The 22,136-nt window shown below is 44.8% G+C and overlaps 1 protein-coding gene across 11 annotated transcripts in view; it reads left to right on the top strand.

The window, feature by feature from the left end:
- The window catches only part of FHOD3 (formin homology 2 domain containing 3), a 492,898-nt gene that overhangs the window by 389,679 nt on the left and 81,083 nt on the right, over nucleotides 1-22,136 (top strand). For all 11 annotated transcript variants that reach the window (XM_067699289.1, XM_067699291.1, XM_067699286.1 and 8 more), the window contains one exon: nucleotides 21,585-21,875. In XM_067699289.1, coding sequence (XP_067555390.1) covers nucleotides 21,585-21,875 — 291 coding nt within the window. The remainder of the gene's footprint in view (nucleotides 1-21,584; nucleotides 21,876-22,136) is intronic.

The raw sequence follows: 22,136 nt of genomic DNA, 5'->3' as shown, positions 1-22,136 counted from the left end.
CAGAAATAATGTTAGAGATGCATTTAAAATTTTTACCATACTCTATTAATTTTATGTCAAGGATAAATATGTTCGACAGTGATTTTTTTTTCTACCTGTAATCAATTCCTAGATATTTCCAAATATCTCATTGTTTGGCCCTGAAGATATAAAATATGGCTTATATGGCCATGGCCTCTTCACCAGCACTCAGCAGGAGGCACTTACAGATATTACGGACATGGTATACTAATATTTTCTCTCACAGATCCAAACGTTTAAAGTACTGGAAAATATGATACTTCCTCTAGCTTCCTGATCTTCACACCTGGAAATAAAATACAGACATATAGTTATCAGTTTATTTAAATGAATAATCATTTTTCATCATTTTCATTTATCATCACGGCTGTTGTCATTGTTACCAGTCATTGACTGAGCATCCTTGTCACCTTCATTGTGTAACATGTTTTCAGTTTCCTTCAGGTATAGAGACACTCTCCTAGGTTACCCAGTCCACATGGCAGAAATCAGAAACGTCTAGCATCCTATTTCCAAAGGACACGGCAGCGATGGAATATTGTCAATCATCAGCCTAACGCGTGCTGGTCCCCTTGCATAAAGCTTTTGGACACCTCCAGTCTAGTATTTCATGAATTGGCAGGAAACTAGATTCCTTGTGGTTCTATGACTCAGGGCCGCCCCAGCTTCCCATAACTCACCTGACTGCTGCTACTTAATGCCATTTGGTCAGTGAGACAGAATCTCTTAGGAACTCAACCCAAGGCCAAGGCCCTGCCTGCAAAACCTGCTGTGGAACTTTTTTGAGAGCCTTCACGAATCATTGGGTTTTTCTGCTTGCCATTTCTCTGTCTCTAAGAAATGGAAAAAGGCAAAAACTTTCCCTTTTTTCCTGCTACAGAGAACGACAGTTGCCTACAATGTGTTTTCTTGTACCAAATTTTAAAACATTAAATAGTCTTGAATTTTTTTAAAGCAAAGTATAAATCTTACCTGAAGTATACCTAAGTAAAGATAAGGAACAGAATGGCATTGGGCAAGTTTTTTTTTTTTAATTTTATTTTATATTTTTTTTATACAGCAGGGTCTTATTAGTCATCAATTTTATACACATCAGTGTATACATGTCAATCCCAATCGCCCAATTCATCACACCACCATCCCCCAACCCCCGCCGCTTTCCCCCCCTTGGTGTCCATACATTTGTTCTCTACATCTGTGTCTCAATTTCTGCCCTGCAGACTAGTTCATCTGTACCATTTTTCTAGGTTCCACATATGTGCGTTAATATACGATATTTGTTTTTCTCTTTCTGACTTACTTCACTCTGTATGACAGTCTATATCCATCCACGTCTCAACAAATGACCCAATTTCGTTCCTTTTTAAGGCTGAGTAATATTCCATTTTATATATGTACCACATCTTCTTTATCCATTCATCTGTCGTTGGGCATTAGGGTTGCTTCCATGACCTGGGTATTGTAAATAGTCCTGCAACGAACACTGGGTTGCATGTGTCTTTTTGAATTGTGCTTTTCTCTGGATATATGCCCAGTAGTGGGATTGCTGGGTCATATGGTAATTCTATTTTTAGTTTTTTAAGGAACCTCCATACTGTTCTCCATAGTGGCAGTATCAGTTTACATTCCCACCAATAGTGCAAGAGGGTTCCCTTTTCTCCACACCCTCTCCAGCATTTGTTGTTTGTAGATTTTCTGATGAAGCCCATTCTAACTGGTGTGAGGTGACACCTCACTGTAGTTTTGATTTGCGTTTCTTTAATACTTAGTGACGTTGAGCAGCTTTTCATGTGCTTCTTGGCCATCTGTATGTCTTCTTTGGAGAAATGTCTATTTAGGTCTTCTGCCCATTTTTGGATTGGGTTTTTTGTCTTTTTAATATTGAGCTTCATGAGCTGTTTATGTATTTTGAAGATTAATCCTTTGTCCATTGATTCATTTGCAAATATTTTCTCCTATTCTGAGAATTGTCTTTTCATCTTGTTTATGGTTTCCTTTGCTGTGCAAAAGCTTTAAAGTTTCATTAGGTCCCATTTGTTTTTTTGTTTTTTTGTTTTTTTATTTCCATTGTTCTAGGAAGTGGATCAAAAAAGATCTTGCTGTGATTTATGTCAAAGAGTGTTCTGCCTGTGTTTTTCCTCTAAGAGTTGTATAGTGTCTGGTCTTACATTTAGGTCTCTAATCCATTTTGAGTTTATTTTTGTGTATGGTGTTAGGGAGTGTTCTAATTTCATTCTTTCACATGTAGATTTTACATTCTGTTTGCTAGTATTTTGTTGAGGATTTTTGCATCTATATTCATGAGTGATATTGGTCTGTAATTTTCTTTTTTTGTAGTATCTTTGTCTGGTTTTGGTATCGGGGTGATGGTGGCCTCATAGAATGAGTCTGGGAATGTTCCTTCCTCTGCAAATTTTTGGAAGAGTTTGAGAAGGATGAGTATTAGCTCTTCTCTAAATGTTTGATAGAATTCACCTGTGAAGCCATCTGGTCCTGGACTTTTGTTTGTTGGAAGATTTTTAATAACAGTTTCAATTTCATTACTTGTGATTGGTCTGTTCATATTTTCTATTTCTTTCTGGTTCAGTCTTGGAAGGTTATACCTTTCTAAGAATTTGTCCATTTCTTCCAGGTTGTCCATTTTATTGGCATAGGGTTGCTGGTAGTAGTCTCTTAGAATACTTTGTATTTCTGTGGTGTCTGCTATAACTCCTCTTTTTTCATTTCTAATTTTATTGATTTGAGTCCTCTGCTTTTTTTTTTTTTTTTTTTTTTGCGGTATGCGGGCCTCTCACTCTTGTGGCCTCTCCGGTTGTGGAGCACAGACTCCGGATGCACAGGCTCAGCAGCCATGGCTCACGGGACTAGCCGCTCCGTGGCATGTGGGATCTTCCCGGACCGGGGCATGAACCCGTGTCCCCTGCATCGGCAGGCAGACTCTCAACCACTGCGCCACCAGGGAAGCCCTCCCTCTTTTTCTTGATGTCTTGCTAATAGTTTATCAATTTTGTTTATCTTCTCAAAGAACCAGCTTTTAGTTTTATTGATCTTTGCTATTGTTTTCTTTGTTTCTATTTCATTTATTTCTGCTCTGATCTTTGAGATTTCTTTCCTTCTGCTGCTTTGGGTTTTGTTTGTTCTTTCTCTAGTTCCTTTAGGTATAAGGTTAGATTGTTTATTTGGGATTTTTCTTGTTTCTTGAGGTAGGCTTATATAGCTATAAACTACCCTCTTAGAACTGCTTTTGCTGCATCACATAGGTTTTGGATTGTCATGTTTTCATTGTCTCTAGGTGTTTTTTGATTTCCTCTTTGATTTCTTCAGTGATCTCTTGGTTATTTAGTCATGTAGTGTTTAACCTCCATGTGTTTGTGTTTTTTACATTTTTTTCCCTTTAATTCATTTCTAATCTCATAGCATTGTGGGCATAAAAGATGCTTGATAGGATATTAATTTTCTTAAATTTACTGAGGCTTGATTTGTGACCCAAGATGTGACCTATCCTGGAGAATGTTCCATGTGCACGTGAGAAGAAAGTATAATCTGCAGTTTTTGGATGGAATATCCTATAAATATCAATTAAATCTATCTGGTCTACTGTGTCATTTAAAGCTTCTGTTTCCTTATTTAGTTTTATTTTGGATGATCTGTCCATTGGGGTAAGTGAGGTGTTAAAATCTCCCACTATTATTGTGTTACCGTCAGTTTCCTCTTTTATAGCTGTTAGCGGTTGCCTTATGTATTGAGGTGCTACTATTTTGGGTGCATATATATTCATAATTGTTATATCTTCTTCTTGGATTGATCCCTTGATCATTATGTAGTGTCCTTCTTTGTCTCTTGTAACATTCTTTATTTTAAAGTCTATTTTATCTGCTATGAGTATTGCTACTCCAGCTTTCTTTTGATTTCCATTTGCATGGAATATCTTTTTCCATCCCCTCACTTTCAGTCTGTATGTGTCCCTAGGTGTGAATTGGGTCTCTTGTAGACAGCATATATATGGGTCTTGTTTATGTATCCATTCAGTGAGCCTGTGTCTTTTGGTTAGAGCATTTAATCTATTCACGTTTAAGGTAATTATTTATATGTATGTTCCTGTGACCATTTTCTTAATTATTTTGCATTTGTTTTTGTAGGTCCTTATCTTTTTTTTAAACATCTTTATTGGAGTATAATTGCTTTACAATGGTGTGTTAGTTTCTGCTTTATAACAAAGTGAATCAGTTATACATATACATATGTTCCCATATCTCTTCTCTCTTGCATCTCCCTCCCTCCCACCCTCCCTGTCCCACCCCTCTACCTGGTCACAAAGCACCGAGCTGATCTCCCTGTGCTATGCGGCTGCTTCCCACTGGCTATCTATTTTACATTTGGTAGTGTATATATGTCCATGCCACTCTCTCACTTTGTCACAGCTTACCCTTCCCCCTCCCCATATTCTTAAGTCCATTCTCTAGTAGGTCTGTGTCTTTATTCCTGTCTTACCCCTAGGTTCTTCATGATATTTTCTTTCTTAGATTGCATATATGTGTGTTAGCATACGGTATTTGTCTTTCTCTTTCTGACTTACTTCACTCTGTATGACAGACTCTAGGTCCATCCACCTCACTACAAATAACTCAATTTCGTTTCTTTTTATGGCTGAGTAATATTCCATTGTATATATGTGCCACATCTTCTTTATCCATTCATCCAATGATGGACACTTAGGTTGTTTCCATCTGCTGGCTATTGTAAATAGAGCTGCAGTGAACATTTTGGTACATGACTCTTTTTGAATTATGGATTTCTCACAGTATATGCCCAGTAGTGGGATTGCTGGGTCATATGGTAGTTCTATTTTTAGTTTTTTAAGGAACCTCCATACTGTTCACATTTCCAAAAGCAGTGCAAGAGTGTTCCCTTTTCTCCACACCCTCTCCAGCATTTATTGTTTCTAGATTTTTTGATGATGGCCATTCTGACTGGTGTGAGATGATATCTCATTGTAGTTTTGATTTGCATTTCTCTAATGATTAATGATGTTGAGCATTCTTTCATGTGTTTGTTGGCAATCTGTATATCTTCTTTGGAGAAATGTCCATTTAGGTCGTCTGCCCGTTTTTGGATTAGGTTGTTTGTTTTTTTGTTATTGAGCTGCATGAGCTGCTTGTAAAGTTTGGAGATTAATCCTTGGTCAGTTGCTTCATTTGCAAATATTTTCTCCCATTCTGAGGATTGTCTTTTGGTCTTGTTTATGGTTTCCTTGGCTGTGCAAAAGCTTTGAAGTTTCATTAGGTCCCATTTGTTTATTTTTGTTTTTATTTCCATTTCTCTAGGAGGTGGGTCAAAAAGGATCTTGCTGTGATTTATGTAATAGAGTGTTCTGCCTATGTTTTCCTCTAAGAGTCTGATAGTTTACAGCCTTACATTTAGGTCTTTAATCCATTCTGAGCTTATTTTTGTGTATAGTGTTAGGGAGTGTTCTAATCTCATACTTTTACATGTACCTGTCCAGTTTTCCCAGCACCACTTTTTTTTTTTTTTTGCAGTACGTGGGCCTCTCACTGTTGTGGCCTCTCCCGTTGGGGAGCACAGGCTCTGGATGTGCAGGCTCAGTGGCCATGGCTCACGGGTCCAGCCGCTCTGTGGCATGTGGGATCTTCCCAAACTGAGGCATGAACCCATGTCTCCTGTATTGGCAGGTGGACTCTCAACCACTGCGCCAACACCACTTATTGAAGAGGCTGTCCTTTCTCCATTGTACATTCCTGCCTCATTTATCAACGATAAGGTGACCATATGTGTGTGGGTTTATCTTTGGGCTTTCTATCCTGTTCCATTGATCTATCTTTCTGTTTTTGTGCCAGTACCATTGTGTCTTGATTACTGTAGCTTTGTAGTATAGTCTGAAGTCAGGGAGTCTGATTCCTCCAGCTCCGTTTTTCATTCTCAAGATTGCTTTGGCTATTTGGGGTCTTTTATGTTTCCATACAAATTGAGAAATTTTTTTGTTCTAGTTCTGTGAAAAATGCCAGTGGTAGTTTGATAGGGATTGCATTGAATCTGTAGATTGCTTTGTGTAGTAGAGTCATTTTCACAATGTTGATTCTTCTAATCCAAGAACATAGCATATCTCTCCATCTATTTGTATCATGTTTAATTTCTTTCATCAGTGTCTTATAATTTTCTGCAGACAGGTCTTTTGTCTCCTTAGGTAGGTTTATTCCTAGGTATTTTATTCTTTTTGTTGCATTAGTAAATGTGAGTATTTCCTTGATTTCACTTTCAGATTTTTCATCATTAGTGGTAGGAATGCCAGAGATTTCTGTGTATTAGTTTTGTATCCTGCTACTTTACCAAATTCATTGGTTAACTCTAGTAGTTTTCTGGTAGCATCTTTAGGATTCTCTATGTACAGTATCATGTCATCTGCAAACAGTGACAGCTTTACTTCTTCTTTTCCAGTTTGGATCCTTTTTTTTCCCTTTTCTTCTAGGCTCTTGTTAAATGTTTCTTGCATTTTGTCTATTCTGTTTCCAAGATTTTGGATCATCTTTACTATCATTATTCTGAATTCTTTTTCAGGTAGACTGCCTATTTCCTCTTCATTTTTTAGGTCTGGTGGGTTTTTATCTTGCTCCTTCATCTGCTGTGTGTTTTTCTGTCTTCTCATTTTGCTTATCTTACTGTGTTTGAGGTCTCCTTTTTGCACGCTGCAGGTTTGTAGTTCCCATGGTTTTTGGTGTCTGTCCCCAGTGGCTTGTGGGTTGTGTAGGCTTCCTGGTGGAGGGGACTAGTGCCTGTGTTCTGGTGGATGAGGCTGGATCTTGTCTTTCTGGTGGGCAGGTCCACGTCTGGTGGTGTGTTTTGGGGTGTCTGTGGCCTTATTATGATTTTAGGCAGCCTCTCTGCTAATGGATGGGGCTGTGTTCCTGTCTTGCTAGTTGTTTGGCATAGGGTGTCCAGCACTGTAGTTTGCTGGTCGTTGAGTGAAGCTGGGTGTTGGTGTTGAGATGGAGATCTCTGGGAGATTTTCACCATTTGATATTACGTGGAGCTGGGAGGTCTCTTGTGGACCAGTGTCCTGAAGTTGTCCTCTCCCACCTCAGAGGCACAGCACTGACTCCTGGCTGCAGCACCAACAGCCTTTCATCCACATGGCTCAGAATAAAAGGGAGAAATAAATAAATAAATAAAAGGGAGAAAATGTAGAAAGAAAGGAGGATAAAAGAAAATAAAATAAAGTAAGATAAAATAAAGTTATTAAAATAGAAATTAATTATTAAGAAAAAAATTTTTAAAAAGTAAAAACAAACAAAAAATGGATGGATAGAACCCTAGGACAAATGGTGAAAGCCAAAGTATACAGACAAAATCTCACACAGAAGCATACACATACACACTCACAAAAAGAGGAAAAGGGAAAAAAAAATAAAAATCTTGCTCTCAAAGTCCACCTCCTCAATTTCAGATTTTTTGTTGTCTATTCATGTATTCCACAGATGCAGGATACATCAAGTTGATTGTAGAGATTTAATCTGCTGCTTCCGAGGCTGCTGGGAGAGATTTCCCTTTCTCTTCTTTGTTCTCACAGCTCCCAGGGCTCAGCTTTGGATTTGGCCCTGCCTCTGCGTGTAGGTTGCCAGAGGGTGTCTGTTCTTCGCTCAGACAGGACGGGGTTAAAGGAGCAGCTGCTTTGGGGGCTCTGGCTCACTCAGGCCGGGGGGAGGGAGGGGCATGATGAGGGGCGAGCCTGCGGCGGCAGAGGCCAGCAGGACGTTGCACCAGCCTGAGGCGCGCCGCGCATTCTCCCAGGGAAGTTGTCCCTGGATCCTGGGACCCTGGCAGTGGCGGGCTGCACAGGCTCCCTGGAAGGGAGGTGTGGATAGTGACCTGTGGTCGCACACAGGCTTCTTGGTGGCGGCAGCAGCAGCCTTAGCATCTTATGCCTTTCTCTGGGGTCCGCGCTTTTAGCTGCGGCTTGCGCCCATCTCTGGAGCTCCTTTAAGCAGCGCCCTTAATCCCTTGTCCTCGCGCACCAGGAAACAAAGAGGGAAGAAAAAGTCTGTTGCCTCTTCAGCAGGTCCAGACTTTTCCCCGGACTCCCGCCCGGCTAGCCGTGGTGCACTAACCCCCTGCAGGCTGTGTTCATGCTGCCAACCCCAGTCCTCTCCCCGCGCTCCCACTGAAGCCCGAGCCTCAGCTCCCAGCCCCGCCCACCCCGGCGGGTGAGCAGACAAGCCTCTTGGGCTGGTGAGTGCCGGTCGGCACTGATCCTCTGTGCGGGAATCTCTCCGCTTTGCCCTCTGCACCCCTGTTGCTGTGTTCTCCTCCACGGCTCCGAAACTTCCCCCCTCCGCCACCCGCAGTCTCCTCCCGCGAAGGGGCTTCCTAGTGTGTGGAAACCTTTCCTCCTTCACGGCTCCCTCCCACTGCTGTCCCGTCCCTATTCTTTTGTCTCTGTTTTTTCTTTTTTCTTTTGCCCTATCCAGGTACATGGGGAGTTTCTTGCCTTTTGGGAGGTCTGAGGTCTTCTGCCAGCGTTCAGTAGGTGTTCTTTAGGGTTGTTCCACGTGTAGATGTATTTCTGATGTATCTGTGGGGAGGAAGGTGATCGCGTCTTACTCTTCCGCTATCTTCCGAATCTCCCTTCTATCCTGCATTCTTGAACCCACTTTCTGTGTATGTCCTTTCCTTCTCTTGTGTTTCCCACTTAGAGAAGTTCCTTTAGCATTTGTTGTGGAGCTGGTTTGGTGGTGCTGAATTCTCTTCACTTTTGCTTGTCTGTAAAGCTTTTGATTTCTCCGTCGAATGTGAATGAGATCCTTGCCGGATAGAGTAATCTTGGTTTTAGGTTCTTCCCTTTCATCACTTTAAGTATATCATGCCACTCCCTTCTGGCTTGTAGAGTTTCTGCTGAGAAATCAACTGTTAACCTTATGGGAGTTCTCTTGTATATTATTTGTCATTTTTCCCTTGCTGCTTTCAGTAAGTTTTCTTTGTCTTTAATTTTTGCCAATTTGATTACTATGTGTCTCGGTGTGTTTCTCCTTGGGTTTATCCTGTGTGGGACTCGTTTCGCTTCCTGGACTTGGGTGGCTATTTCCTTTCCTCTGTTAGGGAAGTTTTCAACTATAATCTCTGTAAGTATTTTCTCTGGTCCTTTCTCTCTCTCTTCTCCTTCTGGGACCCCTATAATGCGAATGTTGTTGCATTTAATGTTGTCCCAGAGGCCTCTTAGGCTGTCTCTATTTCTTTTCATTCTTTTTTCTTTATTCTGTTCTGCAGCAGTGAATTCCACCATTCTGTCTTCCAGGTCACTCATCCTTTCTTCTGCCTCAGTTATTCTGCTATTGATTCCTTCTAGTGTAGTTTTCATTTCAGTTATTGTATTGTTCATCTCTGTTTGTTTGTTCTTTAATTCTTCTAGGTCTTTGTTAAACATTTCTTGCATCTTCTTGATCTTTGCCTCCATTGTTTTTCCGAGGTCCTGGATCATCTTCACTATCATTATTCTGAATTGTTTTTCTGGAAGGGTGCCTATCTCCACTTCATTTAGTTGTTTTTCTGGGGTTTTATCTTGTTCCTTCATCTGGTACATAGCCCTATGCCTTTTCATCTTGTCTATCTTTCTGTGAATGTGGTTTTTGTTCCACAGGCTGCAGGACTGTAGTTCTTCTTATTGGGAAAGTTTTTAAAGAAGGATATTATATGATCAGCATGATAATTTCATAGATGGCAAATAGGCATCAAAATCTGTGAAAGATCCGAGACTTTACCCTACTTATAAGCTAGTAAATTAGCCTGCTTTTGTCTCATGGATGTTGTCAGAAGACACGAAACTCCTGGGTCAGAAACAAAGGACTTTATTACTCATAGCAATAGTAGTAGCCAAAATACCAGCATTTTGCCATTTCTCCAAGCCCCAGTTTCCACAGGGTGATGTGAATAAGCCCAAGTGATACCTGCACACACACTGAATGGAACCCTGAGTTTAAGGACGTCAAATCTTATATTGGGCAGTAAGTGTGTCTTCCCTTTGTCCCAGAGGGAAACATGATCTTGATCACAGTGCACAATAAACCAGGCAGTAGCTAGCTCCAGAGGGAGACTCTTTCTCTGTCTTTCAAGGCTATTTGCTATGCACACATCCTTAGATAGTCCAGAACAAAGGCTTTCAATGCATCAGCTTGTAAGACCTCAGAAACATGATAGACCCATGGAGAACTATTTCCAAGTTTTGGGTTATAATGGTTTTCAACCAACTTTTACAATCAAATTTTCATCCTAAGATCTGTTTAATGTAAACAAAAAATTCAAGTTTTAAACAGCCATTACCTTGTTTGTTCTTATTTGAGAAAAAGAAAGAGCATCAGGAGCTGTAAAGCCCAGTCCGGAGCAGGCACTGTCTGCATCTGGAGGTGCTACCGGCGAATCTGCAAGGACATCAGTGCCTTTCATCCCAGGTAAAAGCCTTGGGTAAATGCTTCCAGGTATAGTCAGAAGGCCCTGCACAGGTAGGGACAGTGAACATTCTTAAGTCAGTGTAGTACTTCACATTTCCAGAGTCAGTGACTGAGAGCTCGGAAATAGCAAAGAAGAATAACTCTCAGGTTTCTTCTAGCATCTTTATCTGTGCTCAAACTGTACTCCACCATCTCCACCACTCCTCTTTTCCGCCCAGCACCTCTGCCTCCCCCACACCCCTGTCTTTCCCCCACCCACTCCCATAAAACATTTGTACAGAATGATACAACGCCGGCAGTGTGGCAAGATAATCAAACATTGGTTTTCCAGTCCTTAAAAGTGTGCTTTTTCAAGAGGATTCCTGGGTTCAGTGAATCTTTAGAGCTTTCCAAAGCTGTAATGTCTTCTGAAGAAGCTGCCTCCACCAGGTACTTTGGGAAGTTCCAGTAGCTTTTTGTTGACTTTCTAGATCCAGCAGCTCTGTATCCTTGTGTATCTTCTAGATAATCTCTAGACTCAACACGTTATCGGGCTTTCATGTCTTCTACTTCTGTCATCATTGTTTTCTCATCATTTTGTCTCAACCTTTCTCAGCATCTTGTTTCAGTCTTCTTACTGACTCTTCTTCTGGCTGCCCCCTAAGTGTCAGATTTTTCCAATATTCCTTCCCCAGCAACCCCCTATCTTCATGCCACACCCTCTGGCTGCACCTCCACATCCCCATCTGTGAATTTTTAACTACCTACCAAGTGCTGAAAACCGCCAGGTCTGCATCTCCAGCCGTGGCCTTCTTGAGCTCAGGACACATGTATCCAGTCTCCTTAGGCATCGCCATCTGAATGCTCCTTAGACACTTCAGACTTACCAAGTGCCATTCGGGGGCTTTTCGATGGGAGATGTCACTCATCTCTCACCCATAAAACCCCTAACCTTCTCATACCTCCTAGTCCTCATCTGGTTAAGACCATCTCTCCTGGCCTAGTTATTTAAATTGGAATCAGACATGTAACTTTGCCTCCCCCCTCAATGCTCACCCCTACATCAAGTCAATCATCAAATGTTTATGTGCTCCTTTCTCTCAAATCAGCCCCCTCCCATGCCTCCCCATTGTCAATGCCTTAGTCCCAATCTTAACCATATGTCATCTGGACCATTTCAGTAGCTTCAACTATATCTCACCTCTTCCAGGTTCTTCTTACAGCCCAGCCAAAAAAAAGAATCATGTCTGTATCTTGTTTTTAAAATCCTCTAGTGGCTCTCCATCATCTACAGTGTGAAGGTAAGATCTTGCATGGCACTCAAGACTCTTGGTTATCCAGTCCTACAGCCAGTCTCTTACCACCGTAACCACCTGTACATGTTACTGTCCATCAGGACCAAACCACCCTCAGTCATGGAAAAGTGCTCTATTCTCTCAGGCATGCTTCTGTACTTGAGTGCCTTCACCCATGGGGTGCCCACTGGACTTTTATCCATCTAGTTGAAGCATCTTCTCTAAAGCCTCTTTGAGCCCTCTCTTGTGTTTTCCTTACATCTTGTGCATGTCTGGGATATAGGACTTATTTCACTGTATACACAACAAGTGGTCCTCTCTCCTTTGTGTGCTTCTCAGAGGAGGGCTAGTGCCTGTACTCACCTTTGTTATCTTCCAGTGCTTGAAGCAGAATAAGCCTTCAGGAAATGTTTTATGAGCTAATAAATGAAAAAAAGTAAGCAAGTACATTAATCTACAGAGATAGCTGTTTCCCCTGTACGCAGAAATTTATTGCATGGACCATGACAGAGGGCACATCTTTGACTATATAGGCCCCTCTGTAAAGACTGAAGAAGTATTGGTGGCCTAATGTAGACAGAGAACTCGGGCAGAAAGTCAACATAATGTACGTAGACCATTTCTTTCTCAGGATCTAACTCTAAAAGAGGGAGAAAATTCAGAGGATGACTCTTGACAAATTGACAATTAAGATATTCCTTCAACTACCTTTAAAAATACTCCTTATTTTAAGTGAACTTTTCTCCATTTCTTTGTGAATAAATTTGCTAACAAATGCAAATAAACTGAATTACTGGCTAAGTGGAAAGCCACATCTATTAGTGACTAGATGTAAGTGAGGAAGGGTCAACTTTTAGGGATGAGAATTTAAAAGTGGGATTTCTAGTCATACCCCAATTGCAGGCCAGCTGGCTCTGCTTAGGCTTGGCCAGACTCTGCTGGCAGGAAGAGCTAACATTTTCTTTCGATATTAATTGTTTTGATCTTATAATGTCTCTTGGATATTACCTAAGAGGCCACTTTAGCCTGAAAAATAGTTTAGGGAAGATATTTTTTCACATCTGACTTCCTTGTGCCTAGCACAAGGCCTGACGCCTGGGAAGTCTCAGTAAGTATTTATAGGATGAATGAGTGTTGCTACTAATCACATTAGAACATCTCATTAAGAGTAGCTACATCCTGGTAAGCCTGAATTAGCAAAAACCCTCAAGTTTGATCACTTTTTTGCTAGCTGTTATTATTCAGGACCATCCATTTTAATGCTAGTGTATCTCTTCCACAATAGCAGTTTGGGTTTTGATGTCACTGCTGTTTCTGTCTGGGACCTGACAGGAGCTAGGGGTGCTGTTGAAATGCATTGCCGGTTTGAAATTAGACAGTGTCTTCATCCTTGAGGAAGGGCTTGTCTTTCTATTTGCTCTTGTAAGGAAATGGGCATGTCATTAACCCAGGAGCTTCTCCAGCCCTACTGGGAATGGAAGGATGAACGCATATTGGAGTCTATCCTTGTTTGACACTGAACCAAGACAAGGCCTATCTATCTGACTTTAGAAGAAGAATTTAAATAAGCTCAAAGGAAGTCTTTATAACCGTGGGTTGATGTTTGGGGTGATATGGTTTGAGTTCAAGGTAACAGCAGAGCAGTAAATGATATGGTCATCTTAAATTGATTTTCATTTTCTGTTTCTAGTGTGAAATAGAATCTATATATTAATCAATATTACAGTAATTGGACCTGAAACTGGCTTCTTCTTTTTTTGTCCTATATGATATTACAGTAGAGTTATATCATATACATGTTTAACTAAGTGAATTTAATCAGGAGCATAATCTGAGGGGCAAAAGGGGGGAGTGAAAATTACAATTTAAATAGTGCTTGTAATTCTGCTTAACATACAACTCAGGTGTGTGTCCCCAGGTGAACACAACATGAGGGCCATGGATCTGTTTTGTTCTTGAGCCATTCCTGACTCTCATGTGCCTCTTGTCATTTGAACAACTTGCTGCACCCAGTGTGATTTAAGAGTTTAAGAACCTGTATTTGGAGATAGCATGGCCCGTGACTATAAGCCCAGGACTTCTTACACCGTTACACTGAAACTCAGTGAAAACCTGGATTGTCAGAACTCTGAGGGTGGGTGTGGGATCCTACAAGGTGGCATCTTCCAAAAGGACTTTTGAAGGTAATCTTGACCATATATGGTTTTCATCTTAAGAGGTGGCTTAGGCCCGAACCTGTTTGGAAGATCTAGCTCTAATTTTGAGGACAAAGCTGGGCTTAATTTTAAAGGCATACAAATTCATTAGACCCATGAATCAGTATTTTGCAGGTAGTGTCTTTTGGGAAAGCTGAAGTAGGCTGAATTTGTGCCCATCCTAATGAAACTATTTCTGTAGAGCAATGATTCTCAACCAGGAGTGATTTTTTGCTCCCAGGGGACATTTGGTACCATCTGAAGACATTTTTCGTTGTCACAACTGGGGAGGAAGTGGTATTGGCCTCCAGTGGGTGGAAGCGAGGAGTGCTGCTAAATATCCCATAATGCACAGGATAATAGGATACAGTGCCACCCACAACAAAGACTTATCTGACCCCAAATATCCAAAGTACTGAGTCTGAGAAATCCTGCTCTAGAGTGAATCTGAGTGAACAGCTTTGCAAGAATTGGCCCAACACCAAAAGCAAAATCTAAAGAATTTTCAAAGTTGTGAGCTTCATCTCATGGGACCTTTTTCACATTTATATGATTAAACCACAAGTTTAAAGTCGATGGTGTTAGTTATGAGCTCTGAACGGGGGAGGTCCCTGGAATCTACACAGTTTGGAGCAACTATTATAGAACTGGCTGGCCCAGCCCTCAGTTTCATAAGACCTGCCAGAAAGCCAAGTCCTGGCAAAGTCATCGAGACACCATCACAGACTGAAATCAATTGAAGCCACCCAAAGACTTATTAAGTTCAGATCTTTCTACCAGCAATTTATCTCTTCAAAGAAAAATTGCATGACAGGAGATTCTAGTTGGACACTCTGGACTCAGCTGTCAGGGACATTGATGAAAGCAGAGCTGGAACATTTGTGCCCACTTTTTGTTTTGTGTTGTTTTGTTCTTTCAGGAATGATTATATACTTGTCCTTTGCGGCTTAAGTCACCCACCGCACAGTGTAACATTATGATTAACAGCCCAGGCTTTTCTATCAGGCCAATCCAAGTTCAAATCCCAGCTCTGCTCATCAGCAAGGTTCTGTTGGAAGTAGATGACGCATGCTCAGAGGGTGCCCGCAGGCAGGCAGTGAAGGGACGGTTTGCAGAGGTGCGGAGAGGGTCACGGGACCATCAGAGGGCAGGGAAGCACCCAGAGACTAGCAGCAGTGGGAAACTGCCAACACTGTTTCTGCCTCCAGGCCTGGAAAAACTTAGTGAACAGCTAGGACTTGGTAAGAGCTGTAGCCTTGGGAGGGAGCCCTGGGGACAGAAAAGCTGGCCTGGCACCTTCTGCCAAAGTGGCCCCCCATAAATACGCCAGCCTCTCCTTCCTCCTAGCTTTGCAGGTACCTGCCGGGGCCGACCTGTCTGAAAGTGAGAGGGAACGCAAACTCTGCAGAGACCAGCCTCCCAGGGCACAAAGCAGCACAAAGAATGGGTCTAGAAGAGCAGGCCGAGAGTGTTCAGTATGCTGTGTAGCCCTGGACAAGTTACTTAACCTCTCCGAACATCATTCCTCATTTCTCACATGGGAACATTAATCTTCATATTGTTGGCATGAGAATTAAATAGGGTGACGTGTCTATAGTTCCTAGGACGGCACCAGTGTGTTGAAGGCACTCTATAGATGGTAGCATTTATTTTTACTTCACTTAAGGCCAAACGGGGCCTGATGTCGAGTAAGATTTTGCGAATCAGATGAGAAGTTGGTGCTGAACTAGCTAGTCTGAGTCAATGTCTGCCCCGGCTGACTTGGAACAGGGGATGAGCTGAAGTCCTCAAGGCCTGCTCTTTCCTCTTCTCACCCCAGTGTTGTGATCTGCATGAGGGACGTCCCAGTCATCAGACGGGGCACCCTTTTTTACTCTCAACAAACACACTTAGGTTTTTCCTCTTTCACTGTGGTTCTCACGTTGATGGGCTCCTACCCTGGCTCCCCAGCCTCTCTCTCCTGTAATGTCTATTTCCTTTGGTTAAAGAATTCCCTATAGTGGCCGTGTTCAGGTTATGGGTCCTTCCCCACAGGCTGGCAGCAGCCAGGTTCCTTGTTACTTCCTTCTGAATATACCGTGGACCTCTTCCTTCCTGTTATATCTTCCACATTCCATGAGTTATCCCTTACCATATCCTTTTATACAGTTTAATTTTGTTTTGTTGGGTTTTTTTTCTCCTCCCTATACTCCCCCACCTCCAACCTTAAAATTCAGTTTAAAGTTCTCTGAATCAGGTCAGTGCAGGTTCTGGCCAAATACATTTTTCTGGCCTTTGCTAAGTATGTTCTCTCAATGCCAAGATCCCATCAGTCTGCTCTCTCAGGCTGTGGCCCAGCAAGACAGATCCCAGTTTTGGACGCCTTCTATGTTGCCAGGCATATCTTGCCATGTCCTCATTTCACTTCCAAGCTCGCACCCACCATGGGGAGAAGGGCTGTTGGGCACCTGGGCCTGGGCCTTCGCTGTTCCCTCCCAGCCTCAGCTTTCTGAGGGCGGTAAGAGACCCCTCCCCACAGAGGGGTCTGAGGGTTTAGTAGAGAGTTGGTGCGCAGGGCTCAGGAACAGCGCCCCAAAGGGGGCCACAGGCCTGCAGCACCCCTGCTCTCCTCGAATGCAAACACACTGCTTCCTCCAGGGGATCCTGGGATGGAAAACTTCTTCCCACTGTCCAGAATCTCTGTCACTTGCCCACGTGTTCTTCCACTGATGCCATTTATTCATCTTCTTCTTCTCTTGAGCCCCCCTGACTGGCATTCACCTCTTCCTCCTCAGTCTCTTTGTGGGGTTTGCTTCCCGAATGCTCACCCAACACTGACTAAGAGCCTCCTCTGAAGCTACAGGCCCACCTCAGCTGTCCCAGCCAGAAGTGTGGTTTGCCTGTGATTTGGGTGTCGTCAGGGGTCCTCTCAGACAAAGTGAAATGTGGCCTGTCTCTCCGTGAAGCAGCCATCACTGCCCTCCGTGTAAAGCCCCAGGTCCTTAACTCACCTTATGAGGCCCGTTGCCCCAGCCACTGCCGCCGGACAGCTTTCATTCCTCCTGCCCACCCTGTGCTCCCGGCTGCATGTGCTCTTTCCTTCTGCCCAGAACATTTGTGTCCAGTTTTCCCTCTTAAACTCCTTTTCATCCTTGGAGACTCTGCTTAAATGTCCTTTTGGCACAGAGACTCATGACCCGTCCTAGGCTTTGCAAAAACCCTTGCCAGACCTTCTCAGGGCAACATGAATTTGCTCTTAGAATATCCATCATGTTTATAAATGTTTTTTATTGTGTCTGGTGGGAGCTGAGGGGCTGGGATTTCCCTGTGTCCGTTGGTGTTAGGGTTTGCCCACCTTTGCCGTGCTGAGGCCACGGGTGACATGTAGGATCTCTTAGCATCCCTGTAACCTCCATAGCAACAAGAGCTGGGTCTGTCTTGTGTGTCCATGTGCCTCTCACCACTGGTACTGTTGTTGGGTATCAGTGAGAAGTTGTGAGCAATTTTCATCCCTTGGTATTGACAAATATCTTAGCTCCCTTGAGGACTTTTCCTGCCGACTTTCACGGTCCCTCCTATTTCCAGGGGACTCGGCAAGGGTAGATGATACTTTTTCAAACCAGGTCTGCTGAGAGGGCAGCTGGTGTGGCTTAGGGCAATGACTCTGAAGGAATGGTTGTGAGTGTGTGGACGGGACTGCTGGTGACCGAGGTCCTGATGAAAGAGAATAGGAAGGCGGGCAGAAACGTTCGGGAATTCAGTGTGTAGTCTCACAGTGTTTCCTGTGTCCATGAGAACTTTGTGAGAAGATGCTGGCCCCAAGACCACACTGGGGGCCCTTGGACGTGAGAGGAAGGCAGAGTCTTGGTCCCCAGAGAACTTGTGCCTTGTCAGTCCTGTGTTTGATTAATACAGCTCGAGGAGGGCTCAGCCGTGGGTCCTTTCCAGGGACTCCCTGCCGCTTGGTACCCAGGACCCTCACTTGGGTACCTGGCTGCATACCACCGTGACCCCCATTCATAGGATTTTATGTCCTGTGTCACTAGCCAAGTGGTGAGCTCTCTGAAAGCAGGGGTGTGTGTTGTGCCCTTGACACGTGTGTCGCCTGGTGTATTGAGTGCAGAGGGTGTCAGGAATGAGCGGCCACACGTGTTTGCTCTCTCTCAGCTCCATTCTCCATCTTTGGAGAACATTAGAACAGCTTCACACCCCGCAGATGTGCAGTGAGGCCTTGCGGACACTGAGCCTGCATTCTGGTCAAGAGGTAGTTCTGGAGATGATTTCCTCTGCAGCAGTGATGAAAGAGAGAAACTACCCCAGCGGCTCTAGAGCACATTTAAATGTCTGACTCCAGGAAGTAAGGCTGGAACGTAGGGGGATGAAATTACACTATTTATTCCCAAGAATGTGTGGCTTTCTAGAGCTTGCATGTCCATTGCCTCACTTGTTCCTGCAACTGCTGGCTGATCGGGGGCCAGAGTCACTGCTGAAGTGGAAGGAAACATGCATGTAGGCTGGAGTCAAAACAGCCATCGAATCGTGGATCCTTCCTGCTTTGTCTGCCAGTCTCCTGGGGATGATGAGTAGACTCAGGCTGATGGCAACCAACTGCACCCATCTCCCCGTCAGTGGTAAAGCCCCACAGAGGCACCCTTGCCAGTTTTGCCATATGCTCACCAATTAAAACTTCAATGCACGCCACATGCTAGGCTGTTGGAAACACATTCTCGTTTTGATGTGGCTATTCTGAAGTAAATGTGTGCAAGAACATATGCTTTCTGTCAACCAAACGATGACACTGCTGTTGCTAAAACTATGCTTTTGCCGTGCTAGCAAAACGATGGGGCTCTGTTTCTCTTTGCTAAATGCTCTATTATCAAATGAAAAAGAAATACCATAAAAAGTCCTTCAGCACCAAAGGGAATTTTTCTCAAAGGTTTTTTCACTCTTTCCCTGTACCCAGCCTGGTTTTTGCTTTTAAGGAAGAATGCCTGGGACTCCCCTGGTGGCGCAGTGGTTAAGAATCTGCCTGCCAATGCAGGGGACACGGGTTTGAGCCCTGGTCCGGGAAGATCCCACGTGCCGCGGAGCAACTAAGCCCGTGTGCCACGACTACTGAGCCCGTGTGCCACAACTACTGAAGGCCACACGCCTAGAGCCTGAGCTCCACAACAAGAGAAGCCACCGCATTGAGAAGCCCGCGCACCACAACGAAGAGTAGCCCCTGCTCACCGCAACTAGAGGAAGCCCATGCGCGGCAACGAAGACCCAACGCAGCCTAAATAAATAAATGAAGGAAGGAAAGAAGGAAGGAAGGATGAATGCCTGACACACCCATCTTGAGCACACGGGTTCACAGTCGTGTGCCCTTCAATTTCCTCCTGCTACTGCCAGCCAGTGCATCTCAGCCTGGAAACTTTGCTCTCTTATCACCAGTTCCAAAACCATCCCTCTTGGGGACACCCAGCAAGGACACCCAGCAGACAGCAGAGGGCCTTTGCCACCCCGTCCTCATTTCCCCCATTCTCCCCAGGAAGCAGGTGCATGTACTAGGCTGGAGTCCCCAGCAGAAGACGTATAATGTGTCATCAAGCCCGGGCGGGCAGAAGTCCCTCTGTCCTCTACACCCAGTTCCTACCTGAAGGGCACTGGTGCAGTTCCCACGGAGGAGGATTTCTTCCGTGTGGAGGTTGGAAGTTACCCAGGATATAAGGAGAGGCTGGCATTTCATTCTCTGCACTGCCTCCCTCTCTTGCCCCACAATTCCATACTCATTCTCTGAGGAAGGCAGCCTGAGAGCAGGTGAGGGGCGGGGGTTCTGGACCCAGTGAGTCCTGGCAGAATGACTTCTTGCAGGGACGCTGAGGGCAGGTGGGCCCCCTGCCCAGTGAGGCCTGGCCTGCTGGGAGACCTGCTCTGGGCACCCCATTGCCAGCCATCCCTGCTCACCTGAGCTGGCAGGATATCTCCACAGAGAGAGAGAGCCCTCTGATCCGCCTGTTCTTATAGGGTCAGGGCAGGCCCCTTACATGCACCAATCCTGCCTGAATCTCTATTGCTTCGAGCAGTATGTACGTAGGGCTGGAGCACATGCTCTTGGTGGCACTGCCAGGATTCCAGCAATGTGGCTCTGCTAAGCCATGAGGGTCAGACCCTCAGGAGTGACTCATCCTCCTCTGGCCTTCACAGATGACATTTTTTTTTTTTTTAAATTCCCAATCATTTTGCTACCCATTCACAGCTCACATCTGAGAGGGTTGCTCAGCAAAAACATGCCTACGGCAGACTGTGCCATTTCCCTGCTTCCTAGGGGACACCCACGGAGACTGAGCAGCAAATCTCCAGCCCCGACAGGTTTACAGAGTTCTGTGCCCGTGAATGCTTCTTCTAAGTCACTTTCAGGTGTATGGAATAACTTCACGTTATGAGCAAACGTAATTCAAGCAAAGGGTGATGGACCTCACTGGTTTAGCCACTGATAGAACATCAGGCTGCTCTTTGCTTATCAGCTTGATTCACCATGGACTTTTCTCCTCTTTCCCTGAAGAGGCAAAAGGATCATGTATTAGTTTGCTATTGCTGTGTAACAAGTTACCACAAACATAGCTGTTCAAAACAGCACCCATTTATATTATCTCACAGTTTCCATAGGTCAGAAGCCCAGCATGGCTAACTGGGTTCTCAGCCGGGGGTATCACAAGGCCACAGTCAAGGTTGTGGCTGGCTGGGCTCTTATCGGGAGGCCCTGGCAAGAGTCCACCTCCAGGTTCATTCGGGTCGTTGGCAGAATTCAGTTTCTTGTGCTTGCAGGACCGAGGTCCCTGCTCCTCGCTGGCTGTCGGCCAGGAGTCATTTTCAGCTTCTAGAGGCCACCACATTCCTCATCACACGGCCCCCCCCCCCCATCTTTAAAACCAGCACTGATGTGTCAAATACTTTTTTAAAAAATAAATTTATTTATTTTAGTTATCTTTGGCCGCATTGGGTCTTCGTTGCTGTGCACAGGCTTTCTCTAGTTGTGGCAGGTTGGGGGCTACTCTTTGTTGCAATGAGCGTGCTTCTCATTGCGGTGGCTTCTCTTGTTGCGGAGCGTGGACTCTAGGTACACGGGCTTTAGTAGTTGTGGCACACGGGCTCAGCAGTTGTGGCTCGTGGGCTCTAGAGCACAGGGTCAGTAGTTGTGGTGCACGGGCTTAGTTGCTCTGCGGCATGTGGCATCTTCCCAGACCAGGGATTGAACCCGTGTTCCCTGCATCGGCAGGCAGATTCTTAACCACTACGCCACCAGGGAAGTACTTCATCAAATATTTCTTGTGCTTCTAATCTCTGACATTCTTTTCTGATGCTAACCAGAAAACACTCTGTTTTTAAAAGGCTCACCAGGTTAGATCAGGCCTACCTGGATAAGCTCCGTATCTTAAGGTCAAGAGACTTGAGACGTGAACACCAGCTGCACGGCCCCTTCCCTGCAGTGCCTCAGTCTGTGTTTGACTGAATAACCAGGGGACGGGAATCTCCCCTGGGAGATTCCAGGGGCCAGTTTAGAATTCTGCCTGCCTCAGACAGCACGAAGAAATCAGCCTCATGTTCAATCTCACCCTCACTCGACGCTTCCTAGAAATTCCTGTCCTGCTCATAATCTCCACTGTTATCTCCCTCAGCGAGCACCGGGGATCCTGAGCCCGAACCAGAGGCAGAAGCAGAGGCAGAGGCGGGACGGGTGGCCGATGAGGCCAGCCGGGAACTAGCCCCTGCCCACGTGGGAGCAGAGAGCGAGGTGGAGCGGGCCCTGGAGCCAGAGGCTGAAGAGCGAGCCTCCCTGAGCGAGAAGGAGCAACAGAATGAGGCAGTGAACGAGCGGGACAACTGCTCGGCCTCCAGCGTCTCGTCCTCCAGCAGCACGTTGGAGAGGGAGGACAAGGAGGACAAGCTCTCTCGGGACAGGGGGACCGGTAAGGAGGCCCCCTTTCCCCGTGAACACATCCCAGGGAATGCCGGGGCAGGGGACCTGGTTTGCTGGCCTCTGAGCTGACCGGCTGGCCCAGCTCACTCCCCAGACTGTCCCCCAGTGTCTGGAGGGGGGTGTGGCCCCACTCAGCCAGCCAGCAGCTTCCTGCCCTGCAGAAGGGCCCTGACCCTCTGCCACAAGGCTGCACCATCACTTCTACAGCTGGGAAAAGGGCCTGATAATGAGGGCAACAAGGGACTTTTCC

This window comes from Pseudorca crassidens, chromosome 12, assembly GCF_039906515.1.
Source record: "Pseudorca crassidens isolate mPseCra1 chromosome 12, mPseCra1.hap1, whole genome shotgun sequence".
NCBI classification, from domain to species: domain Eukaryota; kingdom Metazoa; phylum Chordata; class Mammalia; order Artiodactyla; family Delphinidae; genus Pseudorca; species Pseudorca crassidens.
The sequence above is the reverse complement of the archived record's forward strand: the minus strand, read 5'-3'. Positions and strand labels throughout refer to the sequence as shown.